The sequence below is a fragment of the Apus apus genome, chromosome 1 (assembly GCF_020740795.1).
Source record: "Apus apus isolate bApuApu2 chromosome 1, bApuApu2.pri.cur, whole genome shotgun sequence".
Classification (NCBI taxonomy): domain Eukaryota; kingdom Metazoa; phylum Chordata; class Aves; order Apodiformes; family Apodidae; genus Apus; species Apus apus.
In genome coordinates this window covers 61,022,757-61,044,425 of record NC_067282.1, presented here as the reverse complement: position 1 = coordinate 61,044,425, position 21,669 = coordinate 61,022,757, and the positions used below count along the sequence as shown (strand labels likewise).

At 36.4% G+C, this 21,669-nt stretch overlaps 1 protein-coding gene across 2 annotated transcripts in view; it reads right to left on the bottom strand.

Annotated features, from left to right (window-relative positions):
• Nucleotides 1-1,979: 1,979 nt before the first annotated feature.
• TMCO3 (transmembrane and coiled-coil domains 3) overlaps nucleotides 1,980-21,669 on the bottom strand; it is a 34,218-nt gene continuing 14,528 nt past the window's right edge. Inside the window, exons 7-13 of one of the 2 annotated variants that reach the window (XM_051623729.1) lie at nucleotides 20,317-20,503; nucleotides 19,266-19,383; nucleotides 18,517-18,712; nucleotides 12,727-12,877; nucleotides 6,537-6,616; nucleotides 5,918-6,067; nucleotides 1,980-3,860 (exon numbers count right to left, since the gene is read on the bottom strand). In XM_051623729.1, the coding sequence (XP_051479689.1) occupies nucleotides 3,747-3,860; nucleotides 5,918-6,067; nucleotides 6,537-6,616; nucleotides 12,727-12,877; nucleotides 18,517-18,712; nucleotides 19,266-19,383; nucleotides 20,317-20,503 (996 nt within the window). In that variant the 3' untranslated portion in view covers nucleotides 1,980-3,746. Of the gene's footprint in view, nucleotides 3,861-5,917; nucleotides 6,068-6,536; nucleotides 6,617-12,726; nucleotides 12,878-18,516; nucleotides 18,713-19,265; nucleotides 19,384-20,316; nucleotides 20,504-21,669 lie in introns of those variants that run through there. The other variant, XM_051623735.1, reaches the window with a different exon arrangement.

The window sequence follows — 21,669 nt, the reverse complement described above, 5'->3', positions numbered from 1 at the left end:
CCTTCCATCAGGCATCATCATACAGCATGATTTTGGCACACAAGATTCATACCTCACTGCCTGCAAAGCAGAGAATGTCCAACTGTAAAACAAGTAAAATACAAGGTATTTTGAGGCTGGTCTCTCCTCATCTTCCAGGATTACAGGAAATATGAATTCATACAGCTTTTAAAAAGCTATGCAGCCCCATGGACCAGGCCACTAGCATTCTCTGAGCTGTCCTAGAGCCATGTCAGTCACAACTGCAAGAAGCTACCTCACAGCTTCCAGGAGATACATATTCCTTCTGAAGAACTGAAGCAGCTTGCTCTATATGGGATGAGCCGTACAGGATGAGCACAGGGTGGCAGTGGGTCCACATGTACCAAACTGACCCAGAGGACAGGGAAATTACTCACAAATTATATGCGTAGCTGACACTGCCAGCTTTTAAACTGTTTTGGTTCCTTCACCCTCCTAGGGAACCATAACCAGAGTAGCAATTAAGGGGTAACATGCAAGAACTCAAATTTTCAGAGAGAAAGCCACACAAAACAAGCAACCAGTTACACCCATCCCTGAAATAAACCAACAAAAACCCCCAAACAAAACAAACAAACCCACCACCCCAAAACAAGTATGCTGAATGAGTTGCTGCTCAAGCACAGAGCAGACCTTTCCTTTCCAATCCCTTAAGCTCAACTTCATTGCAGAAATATCCTTTCATGACTTCAAAAGTTTCTGCCCTGTATCAGCTTTTCTGTACTTAAATGTTGTTGAGCATTAGATAAATTAATGAGATAGAACCACTGTTTATCAAGCCGAAACAAACATTTCCAGAATAGACCACCTGGTCTTCAGCAAACGTTCAACACATCAGTAGATTTCAGGGCTTCCCTATCTCTGCTTTAATCTTATGCACTTGACACAGAAAGATAATATTCCAAGGTAAAAGCATAAGGTTCCTGAAAAGCTGCAATTATATCTAAGTGGGCCAACTGTGAAAGATTCTCCTCATCTTCCATACAGGAATGACTGATCAATCATTCAGGAATAAAGTTTGTTGTTGCTATCCTAAGGTTGTATCATAAGACTACCCCATTTTGACACGGAATCATGCATGGAGCCATTTTATGTGTTTCAGGAAACATTTACAGTACCTCAATATAGTTCTAGATTTCTATGTGGCAAACATGTTAAGTTTGTTTACAATGAGCTATGTCCCAATAAGATGAGTAATTTGAACTTACACCTGATATTCAATCAGGCAATCTAAGTCTATGTCAACAAAGAGGCACAGAACACTAATACTCAGATGAGGCTCGTATTTCTCTTTCCCCAGTTCTCCTCGAGCCTAGCCAAGGCATGACTGAAGCAGAATTTATTTCTGAAAGAAGCAACAGAGATGAGGCAACCAGTAAGATATCTAGATACTTGCTTTCCTTTTTGGACATGGTACCAAAAGGACTCCTCACCCAACTTCTTTAGAAAGTAATCAGGAAAGTATTTGCTTTCTTTTAAGAGACACAAACCATCAGTGTTTCCTACTGTCCTAACTGGAATTTTCCAGAGAAGTACAACTAGCCACAGCAATTTAGTTTGACAAAATCTTTACTCATCACAGCTGTAATGCTTGGTGTAATAGTTTCAAGGGCTAACTAAGAGACATCATGGAAACCATACAGAAGTCTCTACCACAGTCTGTCACAGTTACCTTTTTTTCCCCCTGAAACACAGGTGGTACACAACATGTGAAATAAGCATCTTTCAAAAGCAAAATGAGGCATTTAGGAGAGAAGTCTGTATATCAAGCAGAAACTATGAGATAGGTCAGTGGATAGAGTCAGATTTCTCTCCCTAGTACAGTTAAGAAACAAATTGTTTTAGTGAGGCACCTGAAAAAGAATGAATGGTCTCAGCTAGTAGATTGTTAAAAGGTACCATAAAGATGTTTAATTATTTCCGTGTTTTGAATACAAAATATTTAAATACACTAACAAACCAGTTTCAAGTTTATTTTCTGTTACAGATCAATTTTATTAAAAAAACTATTTTATTTATACGGCAGCATTTTCCTCTGCATTTGTCACTGTTTCTCAATACATTTTGAAACCATTCAAGGAAAGACAGAATTGCCATAGATTCCTGTAACCTTTATGAAGCATCAGTGCTTGGAGAGAAAGCCCTGCATCCTGTGAGCAGGAACTCAAGTATGATGAACCCTACCCTGTCCTAACAGTATACACACATTCCAGGTAAGTCCAAACTGCATTTTGACAAACCCAGCAGGTGCCAGGGAAAACACAGGAGGGAATTGAGGCTACTATGGTAGAGGAAAGAGCTATAAAGAACACAAATCCATCCAAAGCTTCGTTTTGCTAGTTGGAGGACAGCTTTCACTTTAATTAGCATTTTAAACCTACATAACATGCATTTTCTAACCATTTTGTGGGTATCAAAGTTATTTCAGATGACTGTATAACACTGGTCTAAAGAGTTAATATACCTTTAATAGTGTTGCTTTTAGCAGATAAATCTCAAGATTATTTTTAAATTGTTTATCAGAGTAGACTACAGTCTATGAATGAGCCTTCTCCATGACAATTAGAGAATGGGCTTTTACAGGGCTTATCTGGCTACATATAACGTTTTAAAGAACAAAACACTTACATTGAAGATCACATTCAAATCACTGTTTTTAAAAATATAATGATATGTTAAAGAGACTAACAATTTATTCCATGTAAACGCAACGTATAAAGTAGTGAAGTTCCAAATACACATCCAGTCTGTCATACCTAGTTTTGTGCAAATTAATTTACTTAAAATAATTTCCAATGTAGCATAGTGTCAAATCATATCCAAAGTTACAGAACTTTTCACGTCTGCTTGAAATTAGACTTCCCAGTTTTACCAAATTTATTACTGATTTAAAACACACACAAAAAAATGTAGAAAATTGCTGCAACAGCAGTTAGAAAAAGAATGGGTGACAACTGTCAGTCTTCAAATATAACTTATGCCCTTTCTTATTGTCAACTTTTAGTCAAATTTATAAATAAATACAAGAACTAACACAAATAAAAGTTACCACTATAAGAAAATACATTATATGCTGCAATTTGGAATAAAATATACAATATTGGCTGTATCATTTGGAATATGTATTTGACTGCTTTAAACAATTTGATGCTAAACAGTTAAACCTTTTCTTTGTGTAGAGGACTACACTTTTACTCACTGTTAGATGTGGGTTTTGTGATTAATTTTATACTAGTATACTAAACTCCTAAATGTGAAAATGACTCAAGTCATTTAGTGAAAGAAGATACCATAGGCACCATAATATATCTATCTCTTTTTTTTTTTTTTTTTAAACATAATCTGGCGATGAACCAGCAGTAACAAAATAGGATGAAAATTAAAAGGCACATTCAGGCAAAAAATAATCAACACAGTTTGCATGATGCTGTATTTTAAAAAAATAATTTATGCTCTGAATAATTGATTGGATCAGGACAAACATTCTGGCATATTCTCATCCGTCAGAGAGAAAGTAAGTTTTGTAAATGTGCAATTCAAACGATATAATTACCTTTTAATATTGAATTTTGTTTTGCTTGAAGGTCAGCATAAGGCTTATAACCAAGTGCACATTAAGAGGACTGACTACTCAAAACCTCTTGTTTTCTGAGTGCATAGAAATGCAATGAGCAATGAAGGTATTCTTTGCAGAATGATGTATTCTTGTATATGTGCAAATCTGATCAAGTACTTGAGCGTCTTTCAGGTCTCGGAACACATTTCATAATTGCAGCTCTCCACAGGGCAGGGGCAAGTAAAAGGCTTAGAGTAGTCACACTCAGAATAAGAAGATAGACCTGAAAATTGCAAACAAAAGCCATTAATTCTCTTAGTTACACGCTAAACTAAGTGACTAGAAGTTTGAGGAGATCTCTCTGGACAGTATTTTCAGGAGGCTTCACCTGTCTTCCTAGCCATCTACATATAAAGCTACAAAAGCTAACTCAATCTAATTAATCAAAAGCTAATCTGAAGCACACTCAATCTAATTCTCTGTTTACCTGGTTTGAAGACACAATTGCAAAAACAACATTATGAGCTTATGGGAAAAAATTATTTACACATGTATTTAAGATTTACATTTTGAAAGTGCAACATTTGGTAAAAGGTCAAAAGTCAAATACCACTTTATAAGAAAAAAGCAGAACAAGAAGAAAATAGACCAACCCAAACTATTCTAGTTTAATGAAATAATGGAAAAGATCAATACTATTTCTTATGCTAAAAAAGCACACAAAAATAATTTTCAGTCATACTGAAAATACATACATCATCTGAGGAAAGATCTTAATTATGTAGCCTGAATTAGTCTTATGAAACAGCAGCAGAAGGTAGTTTTGAGGTGTCAGAAGAATTACTTTTGAAAATTTCAGAGCTTTAGGAACACACAGAGTAGGTAATAACGTGAGAGCTGTCACAAAAAAAAAAAAAAGTTAAAGCCTAAAGGCCTCCAAGCGTAGTGGGTGGTCCCCCTAAACTGGTTCTGTGATCATGTACGGGTATCTTGAAACGCTATACAAACATACAATATTTATAACTCCTAATTATGTGCAGGAGTGAACACGAAAATGAATCACCTTTACCTATACAAGTGAACAGCATTGTGTAAGTTTTTCACATGTGGTCTATTGGGAATTGGTTCCAGTGTTATACAGCCCACTTGCTCACACAATGGAATGTCAGTGTGCCAGCAGAGTATTCTTGTGAGCTGAGATACAGGGGTGGAAGGCAGCTGGCACTAGAAAGTGAAGTCAGTTGTATCTCTACAGCCATCATTTATTTCATTTCACAAAGCAGACTTCATCTTGAAAAAAACAATGTTCTCACAACTTCAATATAAAACTAAGTTTAAGGTTTCTATCCTAGGGGAATTTTCCATGACTACTGGAAAAGCTGGTTGTTCTGCAGGGGATTTTAAATGAACGAGCTTTGCAGATAAAGATTACACGTTTGTTTGTTTGTTTAAATATCAAGACAATTTCCACTTTACTGTATTTACTCTCTAGTTCTTATTTACTGGTGTTTCCTTATTCAGATACTGTACTCCAGCGCAGAGCCACAAAGATGATTAAGGGAGTGGAACATCTCCCTTATGAGGAAAGGCTGAGGGAGCTGGGTCTCTTTAGTTTGGAGAAAAGGAGACTGAGGGGTGACCTCATCAATGTTTACAAATACGTAAAGGGTGAGTGTCAAGAAGATGGAGTTAAGCTTTTTTCAGTGATGACCAGTGATAGGACAAGGGGTAATGGATACAAACTGGAGCATAGGAGGTTTAAGGTGAATATCAGAAAAAAAATTTTTACTGTGAGAGTGACAGAGCACTGGAACAGGCTGCCCAGAGAGGTTGTGGAGTCTCCTTCTCTGGAGACATTCAAAACCCGCCTGGATGCCTTCCTGTGTGATGTACTCTAGGTGACCCTGCTCTGGCAGGGGGGGTTGGACTAGATGATCTTTCGAGGTCCCTTCCAACCCCTAGGATTCTATGATTCTATGATACTCTGAGTTACCACCTTCTATAGCTATATCACGATTTTGAAAGCAAAGGCTTCACAGTCTTAGTGCTACCTACAACTTACTGCTCAGTTAATAAAGAAGTAAATGAGAGCAGTTAAGGTAAACCATTTATAACTAAGCTATTTAAAAGTAAAACCAGTATTTAATATTAAAGTACAATATGAAACAAGTAAAAACTAGAACTAAGAACCCCATCAGGGACATACATGTCTCTCTTTGCATAGGCTGATTCTATTTGTTAACAGTTGAGAGATGAACCAAAATTGCAGTGTATTGGTATTTCCAAATAAGTTGTTCAGGTGCAAAAAAACCCAAAGTTAATAACTACAGACCAGCTTACCTCCCGAGATATGATCCCAGCTCTGCGTGCTCTGCTTCCCAGAACAAAAGAGAATTCACTGACTTGTGCCAGTCCTGCTGAGACAATCCACTTGATATACTGGCTGGTCTTTGGAAGAATTAGAGAAAGGACAAGCACTGCCAAGACAAACTGTAAAAACATTTTTGGATTGTTGTGAATTTGTTTTTAAATACAGGAAGTACAATAAATAAAATAGTACGAACATTGTAAGATACATAGCATCAAATACAATAATTCTGGATATAAACTAGTGGTCTTCTGTATTAATGTCAAAAAGGGAAATATGTAAGTTGCACAGTTAAAAGTAGTATTGTGTTTATTATAACAAAAACACTTGATAACTTTGTCACAAATCCAAGCCAGATAAATAGAAGTTTCTCCATGCATAACTTACTTTCAATATTAAATACAAACTTAAAAAAATCTAAGAACATTGTATCAAACCATATTCTACTTGGTAAGATTCTTCCAAATACACACTTAGATTAAATGTCCAATATTCTCTGTTACATTAGATATTCAGTTCTTGCACAGTTTTTGTTAGGGCAAACAGTGCAAAGATTATTTAGACTATTCAAGGATAAAAAAGAGAAAATACCTTCATTATGACCACAGACAATGTAAGGAATAGTAAGACTGTGAGTTCATATATGACAAATGTGGGGAAAACATGAAGTCCTAGGAGGAAAGAAAACAGTATTTCAAAGGTTAAAGCCACTATCTTATTATGATAACTTTCTGAGTTAATAATAGATTTAATTGCAAGACCGTATTCTCAAAAACAAACAAAAAGCCCTAACATACCTACTAACACTACCTACTTGATCATTACAGCACTTGCATTACCCAACAATTTTTCCTTTGGAGGGGTTTAGGACAAAAAACATTCCCAACTAAATTACATTGTATATGGCCAATGCATGAGCACTTCAATTTATAAACTCTTCCTTCCACACCAGCCAACAATCCAGAATCTGAACTAAAACACACCTCTAATGAAAGCCATAAAAATACTGCAGGGGGAAAAAAAAAAGTCTAGTGTTCTGCACAGTGACTGTAAAATACACTGTGCTAGCCATTTAACATTTCTGTATGACATGGTAAGGGACTATCAGTGTGGGAGGAACATGATATTCAGTATTTGCACAGACCATAGCTACAACAGAAAATGTAAGTTTTAATCACATGACTCTCACTTGCAAACACCGAAAGTCACTTGAACTAGAAAAGTCACTTAGACTGGAATCAGGTAAAGTCAAATACTGCTGAGTATAATCTAATAATTAAGGAAATTTATCAAACCCCATTGCTATGATGTTGCTGTTGATTTTTTTTGTTTAGTTCTGTTTTGGTTTGGCCTGTTTTTAGTGGGGGAAGGGAGTGTCTATATTTTCATCATCATTATTATTATTATCATCATCATTATTATAATTATTATCATTATTATTATTAAAATTGTATTTATTGAGAGAAGACCTGGAGTCAGTGAGGAAGAATCTTACAGCTGAATATGTCCATTTTTTCCTCCTAGGATATGAAGAACTTGTGCAAGCAAACATAACTATGTCTGGGAGCTCATTCCTTTTTCATAAAAGGTCTTAAAAAGAGGAACAAAATTAGTGGTGGTGTTCCTGATAAATCCATAATAGTTGGCAGTTCTCCAACCCATTTCTTTCTGATGAAGGACAAGAGTTTGCTTTCTAAAGCATAAGGCATGTAAATGGATACTGTAACTTCTTATTTGAACACAAGACAAGTTTTCACTAATTTTCCCTGCCCCATAACACTCCAGAGCCAGAACAACTGTAAAGAACGAAGAGTCATCTTCTCTTCCTGAGTGCCCAGAAGTTACTTGCAGTAACTTCACAATGTTTTATCCATGTGCACATTCCATTGCCAATGGAAACATATTTCAAATACATCAGATTTTTATACAAGTACTACCCAGTCAGCAGGTACACACCCCGTTTTATTTCTTAATTCCCTTCCAAGTACTGAACTGCAAATGCGGAAGAATATCAGAATAAGGGGAGAAATGGCAGAATGAAACATCATGCCAAAAAAAGAAATCCAAATGTGCGCACAGATGTACATGGGGGGACAAGTAGCACTTTTTTTTCCCTCCCGTTTTTTTTTTTCCCCTCCTCTGTGTATCATGGGCACATTCACCTTTAGGCTGGTCTCAGAAACAGACATGGAAAGCAAGTAGAGAAATACAGCCTGTAACAATGTCATGTTTGGTAAAAGGGCCAACTCTTCCACATCTTGAATTGAAGATTTCAGGGGGAGGGTATAAATATAGCCTAGTGCTCCCTCCACTACTGGTGGAGCCAGCTTCTCAGTTCTGGAGCAGACAGTCTTAAGTCCACTTGAACTGTTGGCTGACATGGAGATTATTACCATATTCCAAAGAGCTGAGGCAGATTTCTATAGCAATCCCATGGAGGTAAGCATCTGCAAGGTGAAGCAAGCCTAAACTTGTTACATACACTACTCTGAGCAAACAAATAAACATCCCAGCAGACAGGCATGTTTTGGGGGAAATAAATCCTACCACAGTGGATTTCACAGCCCTAGATGAAAACTTAGGATAAGGCTAGAAGTCATATCAGACTGCTATACAAGCACACAAAGCCTTCCCAACAACAGAAATGTCATCAGAAAGATTAACTCAATAGACAGAAAATGCATGAACATGGACATTTATTTCAATTGTTTTAATAAGACTTTATGACTAAGCTCAGGAGTCACTATGGATGGAAGAAATACTTCAAATAATTCAAGAACTTCAGCACCATCATCAGGTGGCATGTTGGCCTGCCACCAATAACTAGGATGTCACTTAGGTACATTTTCACAGAGCTGAGCATAAGCCACTCAACTTCAATTCTAAGCAGTGTAACAGGTGGAATGGAGGCCTTGGGGTGAAGATGATCTTGCATCAATGTCAAGCCAGAAAGCACAGTTCATTCATGTATGTGTTCTTCTGAAGACAATTATGGGCAAAATGTTGCACATTCTTTTTATAAGTGTTTTTTTCTTAATAAGTAAACTCCCTCCCCCGATTAGACCACCAATTTGCTGGATGGCCACTTAGCAGCACATGAAGATCCAAAAGTCATGACCACATCCTGGCAGTTCCAGCATTAAGAAAAGGGATCTTGGAGATCCTTGACAGCAAACAGGATTACAGAGGCCAGAACTCTGGTGGTCAAATTTTAGCAAGCAGAATTAATTTTGACACATCCTCAAGATAGGACATGACTCAGGATACTCACTTTAGTGATGGATTGGGATGCTGTGTCTACTAAGAGTCTTATTGAATCCAGGATCACAGCCAGCAAATGTAGTAAATGCTATAGCCTCAGCTAGATTAAGTAGCAGAGGGCAAACCCAACATTTATCTCAATTTCTCTGCCAAAGAGAGTCTTCTTGATTTCAATGTCAGTTCTAAGAGCTTGAATCCTTCAAAGTTTATTGTTTTCCAAGCAGGGTAACAAAGCAGTATAACTGGATGGATAAGGAAAAGGTGAAGTATGTGACCTAATGAATTCCAGTTGGAATCCTCCTTTGATGTCTCTCAAATTCAACAGAAATGTCAAGAGGCTCACCAGAGAAACAGCGGGTGTGTGTTAGTTCTGGACAATGGTAGTGCTGACCATGGCAGCATCACCTGCCTTCTGAGGAAAAAAGACTGCACTGCTAAAGGGTTTTTAGCACCTCATATTCAAGATCCAACACTGACCACAAGATTTACCCAAAAGGGAAACAATGAGCCTAGCAAGTGAGTAGATCCGTACAGCACATTGAGGACACACATCTTTGTCAGGCAGCATAAGTAATCTGCCTCCTCACCAGTGGCAGATAGGACCCTGATGCGCAATTTGAAACTCCATAAGCCTTGAAGACTGACAATGAGATATTGGAGCCTTTAAAAACAAGTCTATACAAATATGCCTTCCACCTTTCTAAAAAGCAATCAAAACATAATCACATTATGCAGAGCAAAGGGAAGGTTCTGAGCACTGGGTACCAAAACAGAAATAAGGGATAAAGTTCTCAAAATGTGGCTCTGAGGGTTTGGTCTAGTTTGTCCTCACTAGTATTTTTGAGAGAACGAGACTAAAAGGAACTTGCTAACCTCAGCAGGTAGCACAGACAGCCAGAAAACTTGAAGAACACACACAGACCTAAATTAATGTACAGATGGAGAGTAATTCAAAGTGCTGCTGTTAATGCCTAACTGCAAAGGTGTATTATTCCCACAAATGCACCCATGCATGGATTTGAAAGCAGGGGCATTACACAGGTCAAGCTCAGGGCAGGGCCACTCATACATATATTACATGAACACATACTGTTGAGCTCAGCATTTAGGAACCAGAAGGATTTCTGTAGCAAGAACAGAAAGACAGGCAATTAATGAAGCAAAATAGGAACTGACTTTTCCAAATGACATGTTTACAGTCGCCTTTCAATTAAGTAAATTTTTTCTGTTTAGTCCTTTATTCTAAAAGGAACAGAAATTATATTACTGCAGTTGTGTCCCATCCTACCTCAGGATCTCAAGTGTTTCTGCTTTCTGTAATAGGGTACTTGCTGCCCATAGCAACAAGCCTTCTCTTTAGGCAGGGGGAAGAATCTGTCCCTGGGGCCCTTACATAATTTCACATAGCAAATATCTCTCTGTTTATAAATACATGTCACTTGCATGCATATATATACAAGTAAAGAGCAAGGAAAGAGTACTTCCTTACTGTATTTCTTTTTTTAAAAGTTTAAGGAATACTTTTTATCCTACTCAGGTTTTCTTTGCAACATCACATCACTCTTTTTTAAAGCTTACCTTCTTGCCACCCCGCAAAACTTCCTGTTAACCACAAAATTGGAAAGTAATTGAAAGTAAAGGGGGAAGGGTGGGATAATGTTTATTTGGGAGGGAAGGTTTTTTTGTTTGTTTGTTTTGGTGGTTTTTTTGTTGTTTTTTTCTTGGTAGGGTTTTAGTTTTGGTTTGGTTTTGTTTTTTACAAGTAAGCATTGTAATAAGACCAATTTTCTGTACAAGCAATACAAACTTGTAAGGCAACTTTCGTTTCATTCCCTTCTTGCAGGTCTAGTGGTAACAACAGCTAAAAAGATTTTTCTTTTTTTTTTTTTAATTCTGTAACAGAACTACTAAAATAGTTTATTTACAGTATAACATAGGCTATATGGGGTGCTGTCAGCATGCTATCCAAGGTCTTGCTATTTTTTTGTACTCTACCAAAGCTTTATCTCTAGTCTTTTAATTTACGTAGTCACTGGAGCGTAGGACAGTATTCTTGTTCAGTCCTTTGTAAAATTAACTTTGGGTTTATAATTACTTGTCATGCTTTGTATCCCTGATAACACTATTTGCTTCATCACCACCTTTACTGAAACACATAAACAACATACCCCTGAGCATTTAGGAATTACTAATCCAACCTTGTCAGTTACATGGACTCAAGAGTTCTACCACACCCCACCACTTTCCTCCCTTTATTAAAAAATAAGTTATCCAAATAAACATATCTATTACTAAGCAATCTGACTGATCAGCACAAGTTACTATCATGGGTCAGGTAAAATAAAAATAAAGATTGGCAGGCAAAACTACTTAATTTTTCTTTTAGCAACCAGCAGAAACAGCTTTAGTTTCTGTTACAAAACAATGAGTATCAAACAGGTATATGAGGAAAGACATTAAAATTATGCTGATAAGACTTCACCATTACCTGAACAAATATATGGAGGTAAAAAGAACAATAGAAAACTAAAAAAATAAATCCAGAAGAAAATCCAAGAAGACCAAGTGTGGTCTTGAAGTAAAAAAATAAGCCACAAGAATTTATGAGTAAGCATGGATTGAAGGAGGTTAGAGTTGTGCGAAGGGCCACATTCAAGCCTCTATTTTAGACCCTGCAGTGCACCCAAAGTAGGACATGCATCTCCCATACAATCCACAGGGAGAGGCAAGTGCTTCCACATGGCCTGTCTCATTCACTGTACCTAAGCACTTTTGTTTCCTTTAGAGAAAGCACATTGGGGCATGGACGGACAGCTAGAGGATGCAGCACTTCAAAATTTAAGGTACCAATACCCTGGAAGTATTCTCAGAGTTAACTTGTTTTGGATAACAAGCATGATTAATTAGCCTCCTTGTCTTAGGCATCAATGCTGCATTTCAGTTGGTGTTGAGGTACTCTGAGATACATCTTGTTCAATTATTTTTTTCCCTGTGTTGAGAACAGACAGATCATATTTTCCTAACTAAAGAAACAAAATGCTGTAGAAAAAGATCTGTTTCCATTATCATATCCTTCTAAAGAAAACCAAGCTACAAGAACCTGAAATCTATGCTACTAACTCAAAATAGTAATACATTTTTAGTATAAATTACAAATACAGCCACTGTGAAGATAGAAGTACATTTAAAAAAAAAACAAAACACAAACCAGCACCCAAACAAAATCCTTTTTCCTTTAAAATGTTTAGTTACACATTTTAAATAGTGTGAATTTAGAGTTAACAATTAAAAACTGACATTAAAACAAGAATTGAGAGTACAACATGCAAATTGCTGATGAAAATGAATGTTACATTTAAAAATACTAGCAAAGATAAACCAATATTGTGGTCAGTTAACAGTTTATTATTTAACAAAATAAAAGTAATCTCCTTCCCCCAATTTGCAGACGCCATTTTTTTCTCCTCCCCCACATTTGTAGGTTAATTCTATTTTTAAAATAAGTTTTCTTAGAAGTTACCTATGGATGCAAAGAAAATGATGGCAAGGAAGTCACGTATTGGTTCAATACAGGACATAATCTCCTCAGTAACCATGTGACCCTGAGAAGAGATCAGAGCTCCAGCTAAGAAGCATCCCAGCTCCATTGAAACATCCAATAGCTCTGTGATCTGTCAAGGAATAACAGAGAATCTATTTCTGTTCTCTAAGCCTCAGTGACTTATATACCATTTCACAGTGAAATTAGAAAACTGTACATTATTCTGAATGCAGGAAATTACTGTCTTTACGCAAGTTCAACAACAAATAGAATTCAGTGTATTTAAATCAGTGTTTTGCAGTATTGTAGTTATACAAAAGACTCACAAAACCAGTTTCCCCTCCATGTTACCTCCTTCCCCACAAAAACAAATTTCTTAATCTACATGGTAATGCTTCGTGTCATTCTTAAGGATAGCATCTGATTTCACAAAACAGAGAAAGACTATAACAGCTCTGGAGTCATGATTGCATAATAGGTTGAGGCTGTGAAATAAAGCAGTAAGAACAGCATATTTTCCAGCTGTCTCACAAGGAGAAAAAATAAAAATCATAGCTTATAATTTGGAAGAATAGTCTCAATGTAGCAGAAGTCCCAGGCATAAATTAAATTTTATTATTGTAAATTGGACTTAAATGTGCCTGTGTGCTTTATTGACTAGGGAGGCATTTAAGCATGTGAAGTAAACTGCTGAAATGAAGCACAATATCTGCTTGAAAGGATTCAGACTGCTTCATTCTTTTTCATTATTTGATCGTGGTACTAGAAGGAAGAGATCAAACACATGTAAAGAGACTGAACTAAAAACAAAGCAACTGCTTAAGGCAATGCACAGAACATTAAAAAAAAACAACACTTCTAGTCGGTATAAAGCACATTTTAAAATAATTACTTCAAAACCCTACAGCTCCCCTTGCTGAGTAAGGGCAATGCTAGTAATAGAACACTTACAACTGAAGACTTATTTCCATAGTCATTTGGATTAAGCAACAATACACCATAGTACATTTATGGACAAAAATTGTCATATCTTCAACAGTGTTTCACTGTAAGACATGACGCAAAAATTCAAGTGACTTGAAATTAGTGGAGGAGAACAAAAGACACAATAAACATGTCTCCAAGCTGTGCATAAAATGCTACCTAAAAATAACCCCCAGACTTCTGTGTATTGAAGTATTAATGTTTGAATACCCATCACATAACTCCATTTGTGCTAAGTCTGTAATTTATTGCAAGACAACTAAGAAAACTAATTGGTTCCATTAACTAATGCAAAGAGATGCTAATCAGGCAAAAACAACAAAACAACATTATAATGTTACTCTCAATTGAAAAGGAATTTCAGTGCTTTTCCCCAAAATTTGAAATTGTATGAGGGAAGAAGGAAATATATGTAAAAGGCTTTAAAATCACCAAAAGATGAGTAAGATAAAGGAAACAGTTATGAAGAGGAAACCTTTAAATTCTTCTCAATCACACAGTAGTTATTTTGAAAGTCACAACCTCTTGAGAATAATTAAGATCCAATATAGCCTCTTCAAATAAAGTTGGAATTATATTCACTCTTCAGCTACAGTCCCCCCACATTTAAGTGTTATCAGTGATAACAGAGCTCCAGATCAAAACTTTTATAGCTAATATTTTAAGTATTGTTAATGGTTAGGTTACCATGTAAGAAGGGATTTAGCATCTCTTGTATTGGAAATTGCATGATACTGTGCTGTTATGGGAATCACTTAAGTGTGAAAGAAGCATACTTGTTCCAAAAGCATCAGACATAACTGGAACACCGTACGTCTGTCTGGGTTTGCTTCCACCACATAAAAGCTGAATTCCATTCCTTCATTCTACAGCAAGTATGAGCTAAAGGGCCTGGCAGATTAAAAGGCAGATTTTGCCATTTCTTTTCTACTCTCTAGGTACGAGACAGCTTCATGTGTACAAAATCTATAGGTTGCTCTACACACAGACAAGTGTGAAGTGGATGAGAGGGCAAGAAAAAAAAACTAAAAATTACATCAATTTCTTAACCCCATCCCCTCTCCCCAATGTGTTCTTCAGATTTCTATCTAGACCTATACAGAGACTTCTTTTACTCTTCTCATCTTGGTCTCTGATTGTCCAATAATATTACCAATAACTGGATATATTTCCTCAACTTAATCTGCAGCATCAGGATTTATGATATTATAGTGGGACACACACACACACTGGAGGGGATTTGTTTTAGTGGCAGGAAAGCATTCTCAGCAAAGTTTCTCATATAAGCAAAATTTTGAAAGTATTTTGCATTTTCTATTTCCTTTCTGTTTGCATCATCTTTTATGTTTTACCTTTACTAAATAGGGCTCTAACAATTTCTAATCCCAGACCTCTGCAATGTGCCTTTCTCAACCTCTACATTACAGAAAGCTTTTTCAGTCAAAATTAAATGAAAAGTTTTGTCAATCTACATGTTCTTCCCAGTATAATTTTGTTTTCCATTGTATTCAAAGGTTCCATTTTACTCTAATTCAGAAAGGACTGCTTTGCTTTCACTAGAATATTGGATTTTTATGTTCAAATGTTCTACTACAGCCATAAAGAAATAAACATTACTGCTGTAACATGTACCAGATGAATTTCAACCATTTGTTCAGCAGCTGTTTTGCCTATATTCTCTAATACTGTGTATCTTACTGCTACTCTTTAATCATCAGAGAAGCTTAATGAGTATAGTAAGCCAGTAAAATTAAAGAAATCCCTGATGGAAATAAATGTATTAGAATTTCAGGCTTTAATAACTTAAATCTACCCAAGAGTAAAGAGGTGATTTCTAAGCTTGCAAAGTAAAACCTCAATGGAAACAGAAACAATTTTTAGTGCGCCTTGTAAAAACTCCATCTCAACTGCATTTTATTAAATAATTAACTAGAATATTTGAGATTACAGTTCTTCCTTAATCTTCTCCTTTTAACTGATACAAGAGAGTTCATAAGCGGGTTATGAGCCCTGGAGGAGTACTCCAAGCAATCAAGGAATGACATTCCTAATACAGTGCAGGAAAAGGATGTACATTTTCATATATAAAGTACTACAATAATATAGCTATATTTTCTTTTCATCTTTTTCGTATATAAAGCAAGCAGGCAATTTCCCTCCGTTTGCTGTCATCATTCCAGGTCAAGCACAATGCAGTCAAACTGGAAGCCACTTCCCTCTCACCCTGCCATGGAGTATGCACAGTTCTATAAGCATGTAAATGTTACAGCTATCCTTCTTGTCAGGTCAGATTTATTTTTTTTTTTTTCGATTCCTTAATAACATTCAGCAATTTGGTTTCAAAACAGAAGTGACTACTTTCATCCTGCAGATATCCAGTACAGCAATTCATTATTACTTGGCTCTCGTGAGACCAGACCTGGAGTACTGTGTCCAATTCTGGAGCCCTCAGCACAAGGAGGACATGGAGCTCATGAAGAAAGTCCAGAGAGGGGCCATGAAGATGACCTGAGGGCTGAAGCACTGTAAGGGGCCTACAGAAAAGCTGGGGAGGGTCTTTTTACAAGAGCTTGTAGTGAGAGGACATGGAGTAATGGATCAAAACAGGAAGAGAGGAGATTTAGGTTAGACAGTAGGAGGAAATTCTTTACTGTGAGGGTGGTGAGACACTGGAACAGATTGCTCAAGGAAGTTGTGGAAGGCCCATCTCTGGAAGTGTTCGAGACCAGGTTGGATGGAGCCCTGAGCAACCTGATCAACTGGGAGGTGTCCCTGCCCATGCAGGGGTGTTGGATCTAGATGATCTTTATGGTCCCTTCCAACTCAAACCGTTCTGTGATTCTACAATAGCTTTTAACACAATTTTCCTTGTAATAATATCTCTGTAGATACTGAACATGAAAAAGCAACACTACACCAGTGAACGCTCTGCTGACTTATAACATGTTCATTGTGGAATATGTCTCAACCTAGAAGTACCAGTTTGGCAATCAATCCGAAATGGTCATATTTAAAACCATAAACTAGATTTGCTTATTATGTTGTGATTCAGAAGAAGAGTTTTCAAAAAAACACACAAAAAAGCAGTATCTGCATAACTCATATCTTGAAAAGTTGTTGGAAGTGTGATAATGATCTACTGAACTTTTGTTACTGTTGACAAAGTACGTTTGAATGATGCAAAACTGTGTCTCAAAGTCACCTAGATTTCTAGAGGATTGGCAGTTGACATGATCCCCCTCCAATCTGCCCAGCTAGTTGAGGGACAAAGTAAGGGAGCGTTTCAGTTACTTGTTTTCCAAAAGCCTTGTTTGTTGACCTGTTCAACTGGACAACCAAATGCTTTTTGTTTTGTTTCCATTATAGGTTTTTTTTAACGTTGTTTTTTTGGTGCTGAAACCACAACTTGCTGCACTAGTATTATTAATGTATCCATGTCAGTGAGTATCAAGGATCTCAACTGGCTTACATGCAGTATCCTTTGTACTGTTCCCTTTGATACATTATTTATCAAATTCAAAAGGAAAATTTTTTTCACTTAAAAGTACACAAAACATTTGCTCCTTCACAAATGCTTCCCATGCTGAAGAAGCCTTCAGTTTTTGCAGTGTGAATCCAACACAAACATGTTTGCCCTCAGGTTTGTATACACACATACATCATGTAAAATCACATAGATAAACTCCTTGTGTATTTGATATGTGATTTGGGCACAATACACCCAATTCAATCAGCTCGGTCTATGTACGTCCTGTTTTAATGAAAGTAAAACTGCTTCTAGATACCATAATATTTTATGCAACTTTTGTGGTTTGCTTGTTGCTTTTTATTGAAGTTGTTTTACAAACGTTACCTCTGCATGTTAGAAAGTAAAAAGGAGAAAACAAAGCAGTTTAGTTCCTTCGCTTATTAGCACACCTCTGGAATGTGAATAGCTGTTTAGAGGGATGGCATTTTTCACCTACACAACAGAAATCAACAAATTGTAAAGCTGTGCTCTGCCTTCCTCAAGGAGATGAGCTCTCCCTGTTGGACCTGTAATAATTAAGCAAATATCCCAGGGAAAAAAAAAAAAAAAAATCATGCACAGGAACTTTTTGGGATAATTTTTCTCAGAAATTCTCAGAGGATATAAGATTAACATCCAGAATAATGGAGTTTCAAATCCACAACAGTATCAGCAACTGTCACATTCTATTCTCCAACAGAACAGTTTTTTGGAGAACTGAGACATGAGATAGTAACAAATAGAAGGAAGATTCAGAGGAAAAATGAACAAAACTCAAGAGTTATAACAAAAAAGTCTATTTACTTTAAGGCATTTCTCTGGTTTCTCAACTTCACACCAAACTGTTCATCTCCCACGGAAAAAGAAAATTATTTTATAATAAAAAAACATTTTTAGAATTTGCTATTGGAAATAAACTTGTGAGCACATGTCACGATCAGCCATTATCAGTATCTCAAAATACTTCCTAAATTATTTTCAAATGCATGAAATAGCCCTAAATTAAAACTGGATTAATGACTCATTAGCTGCCTGTTTTAAAAGTTACCAGCACAAGTTCATCTGATTGACATTCAAATTTTCTCTCTTCTTACTCATCTATGCTGTAATGCCTGAATGATCTGTGCATTTGGGATTTGTTTTAAAACATTTTAAAACCGAGTCATTAACTACACAGGTTCATAGATGTGCAGCAACACTAAGTGCAGTGGCTTTTGTGATACTGATGCAGCAAACTACCACATGCAGCAAAATGTTTTATTAATTTAAAAGATTACCGTTAGCATAAGGAAGATGAATGCAGTTATTCCGAGAATGAGGATTTCCTTATTCCCTTTGCTTTCCGCATGCAACTTGCGATAATACGGTCCTATGAGATAAGTCTTTATAACAAGACACGTAAGAAAAACAGCAGCCAAAGAAAAGAGTATTTGGCCAATCAGTATCAGTATTCTTAGTATTTCCTTGAAAATGCTGAAAGAGAAGAACAAACAAAACATTACTTTCAAGTGCTCTCATGCGTCCCAACCAGTTCTCCTTTAGTGAAAAGATCTAATTCCACAGATGTTCAAAACTGAGTGGCTACAGAAATATATTTAGATACATTAGTAAACAAGATGAATACTAAATCTGCTGAGTGACCAGCAGCCTCTTTTACAGCCTAGAATTTACTTCCATGTTGATTTTAAAATATTTTTGTTGATTGATCTTCAAGGTAAGCCATCAGGCTTAATAATACTGTTACAAAAATAATGTCTCAAAAAATAAAAGTAACTGAAGAAATTAACTTGTTTTTTACAATAACAAACCTTTCCCTACAAGTTTTAAGTGCTGGACAGAACTAGGGCAGCTAGAACAGAAATAATATCCTCACACAACATGACAGATACAAATATAGTGAAGGAAACTCGCAGAACAGAGTATTTTAAGAGGAACTGACATTAATTGTAGCTCTCATATTCATATTGGCTATCTACTGTTGGAAGGGAGTGGGGGGAAGATGCATACAATAATTATTTTTTTTTACCTGGAATATGTGCTTACTCCTGCTTGAATAAGTGTAGGCATGACAGCTATAAATAAACCAAGCTGCACATCCTGCATCACCAACATGCCAAGTAGTACACTGCTGTAGTCAATATCCCCTGTACACCAACAAAGCAGTCATGGAAACAGCCATCAGCATCGGTGAAAGCTTGCAGTGCTCAGAAACGTCTTCATCAAATAGAAGCTAAGTATAGTTCTCAATGGGGTGGGGTCATACAAAACATTCTGGGTTTTCTTCCCCACCAGTAAATAAATTTATTTATATATATATAAAAAGATACACTAAAACTATAAATAAAATATTTTATATGAAGTTTCTGCCAAGCAATCAAACCACAGACTTTGCTTTGCAGTTAAGCACTAGTTATGCATTTACTGAAACTCCTTTACTGAAAACATGCAGTCTTATTCTAAAGGCATTTGTAAGAGCCAGCATGTGTAAAACATACCACTTTAATTTAGGCATAAAATATTCATACTCTAGGGGGTGGGAAGAACTTTAATGCAGTATGTTTGAGGGAGGTTTAAGTGGAAGAAAGCAGGATGGCCGAACTTCTGAAAGGAAACATTTAGAAGCATTTGAGAAGGTAGAAATATGGCACTTGAAGGTACTAATGTGAAGAGCTGTTGGCTATGAAAGACTACCTGAGCTGGTCTTAGTTTGCTGAAGAAGGATGTGAATTGTTTAAGTTAGCCTTTCTGCCCTGATGACAGACTGCTAGTAATGGCGCAACCTGGTAACCTCTTAAAAAGCACAAGGATTCCAGACAATTTTTATTATTAAGAGTACTAATTGGGGCTACAATGTCTTTCTCCAAAGAGGACTGGCTATGTAAATAGCAGGTACACCTCACCACAAGTATATGCACAACACTGGCCAGTGTAAAAGGAGGATGACAACTTAACAGGCTAAACAGTGGGGTTCTTTTGTTTCATTTTTTAACTAGTTTCTCTTGTGATATTACTAACTCAACTTCTTTCACCCTTTATTGCAGATATTACAGTAGTCCAGATTTGAAAATAATACTTACCTTCTTTATCTCCTCGAACACTACCTGCAAGAAATCTTGACACCAGTGGCGTGCTTGACAAAGATAAACAAGTGGAGATGAAGACACTTTGTGTTGGTCTAATTTGGAGCAAGTGTCCCCATAGTAAACCAAAGGCAATCATCAGAACTGTCATGTAGCATGGTCCTTGCAAAGATATCTTCCATACCTTGAGAAGACAACGAGTTCTTATGATAAAGTCTGACGAGGCTCTTCCCACTGATAAGTTGCAATGATTTTCAGAGCAAATAAGCGGCTAAAGAGGCATCATTTGGGGCTGCAGTGCTGGGCTACAGAAGTAATGGACTGTCACCCTATACATCCTAAAACTCTGAAGTTACTATGCCTAGTAGATAATATTCTATGCCAGAAGGCTCATTATCAGAAATTAGGTACAATTTCTAGAGCTCACAGACAAGTTAAGGACCAAAGGTCCACTATGGGTGGAAATATATTCAAATCATCAAATGGAAGACCAGTTATTTGACATGATTCCAAAGTGAGGGAAAAATGGGAGTGGCAAAGACCATAAATATACCAGCAGCCCACTCCACGCTAGTGTATGCACAATTCTGAAGTAGCAATTTATATTTACAGTTACGAACCCTTGAATTACTGACATTTATCTTTGACTTCAGATGGACTAAAAATAACAGATGTAGCTGAATGTTCATAGATTTCAACAGATTTCAATTAAAGCTTTTATAGTCTCATGAAGTTAATACCATCAGTTTAGGAACAAATCACATAACGCAACTCTTTGCACATGTACAGTCTTCACATATTTTGCAGCAGTATTTTGTGTTTTCCACTATTAAAATCCTAGCTGGTTTACGCAATAACTTTTTTTTAATTAAGACCAAAAGAAACTTGCACCTTTTTGATGAATCCTGATGGCCGTATCATGAAATATTCCAGACTGTGCTAACATACTTCTACTATTAGTTTATTAGGCACTACAGCATGTATCGATACAGTACGTAACAAACTGATTTTTTTTTTTTATAACAGGACTGGCAGACATTACTGGACACTTCATAATAGCAACTGCATGTTACTGCATGTTAAAATATTGCAGAGATGGATTGCTGTAAGTCATGTGACATTTTTCTAGTAAAAAAAAAAAGTTCTACTAAAATGAAGAGGAAAAGGGTTTTTTTGAGACACCAAATAATGCATTCTGTTCTTTCCAAAGAGTTAAAGAGAAGAAGCAAATGTCCTGTTCGTCTTTTAAAAAACATACAATATTATACCAGCATATTATAGGGAGAATGTAAAAAAAAAAAAAAAAGTAGAACTGATAACTTGAACATTGGTGATTAAGTCGTGTAATGC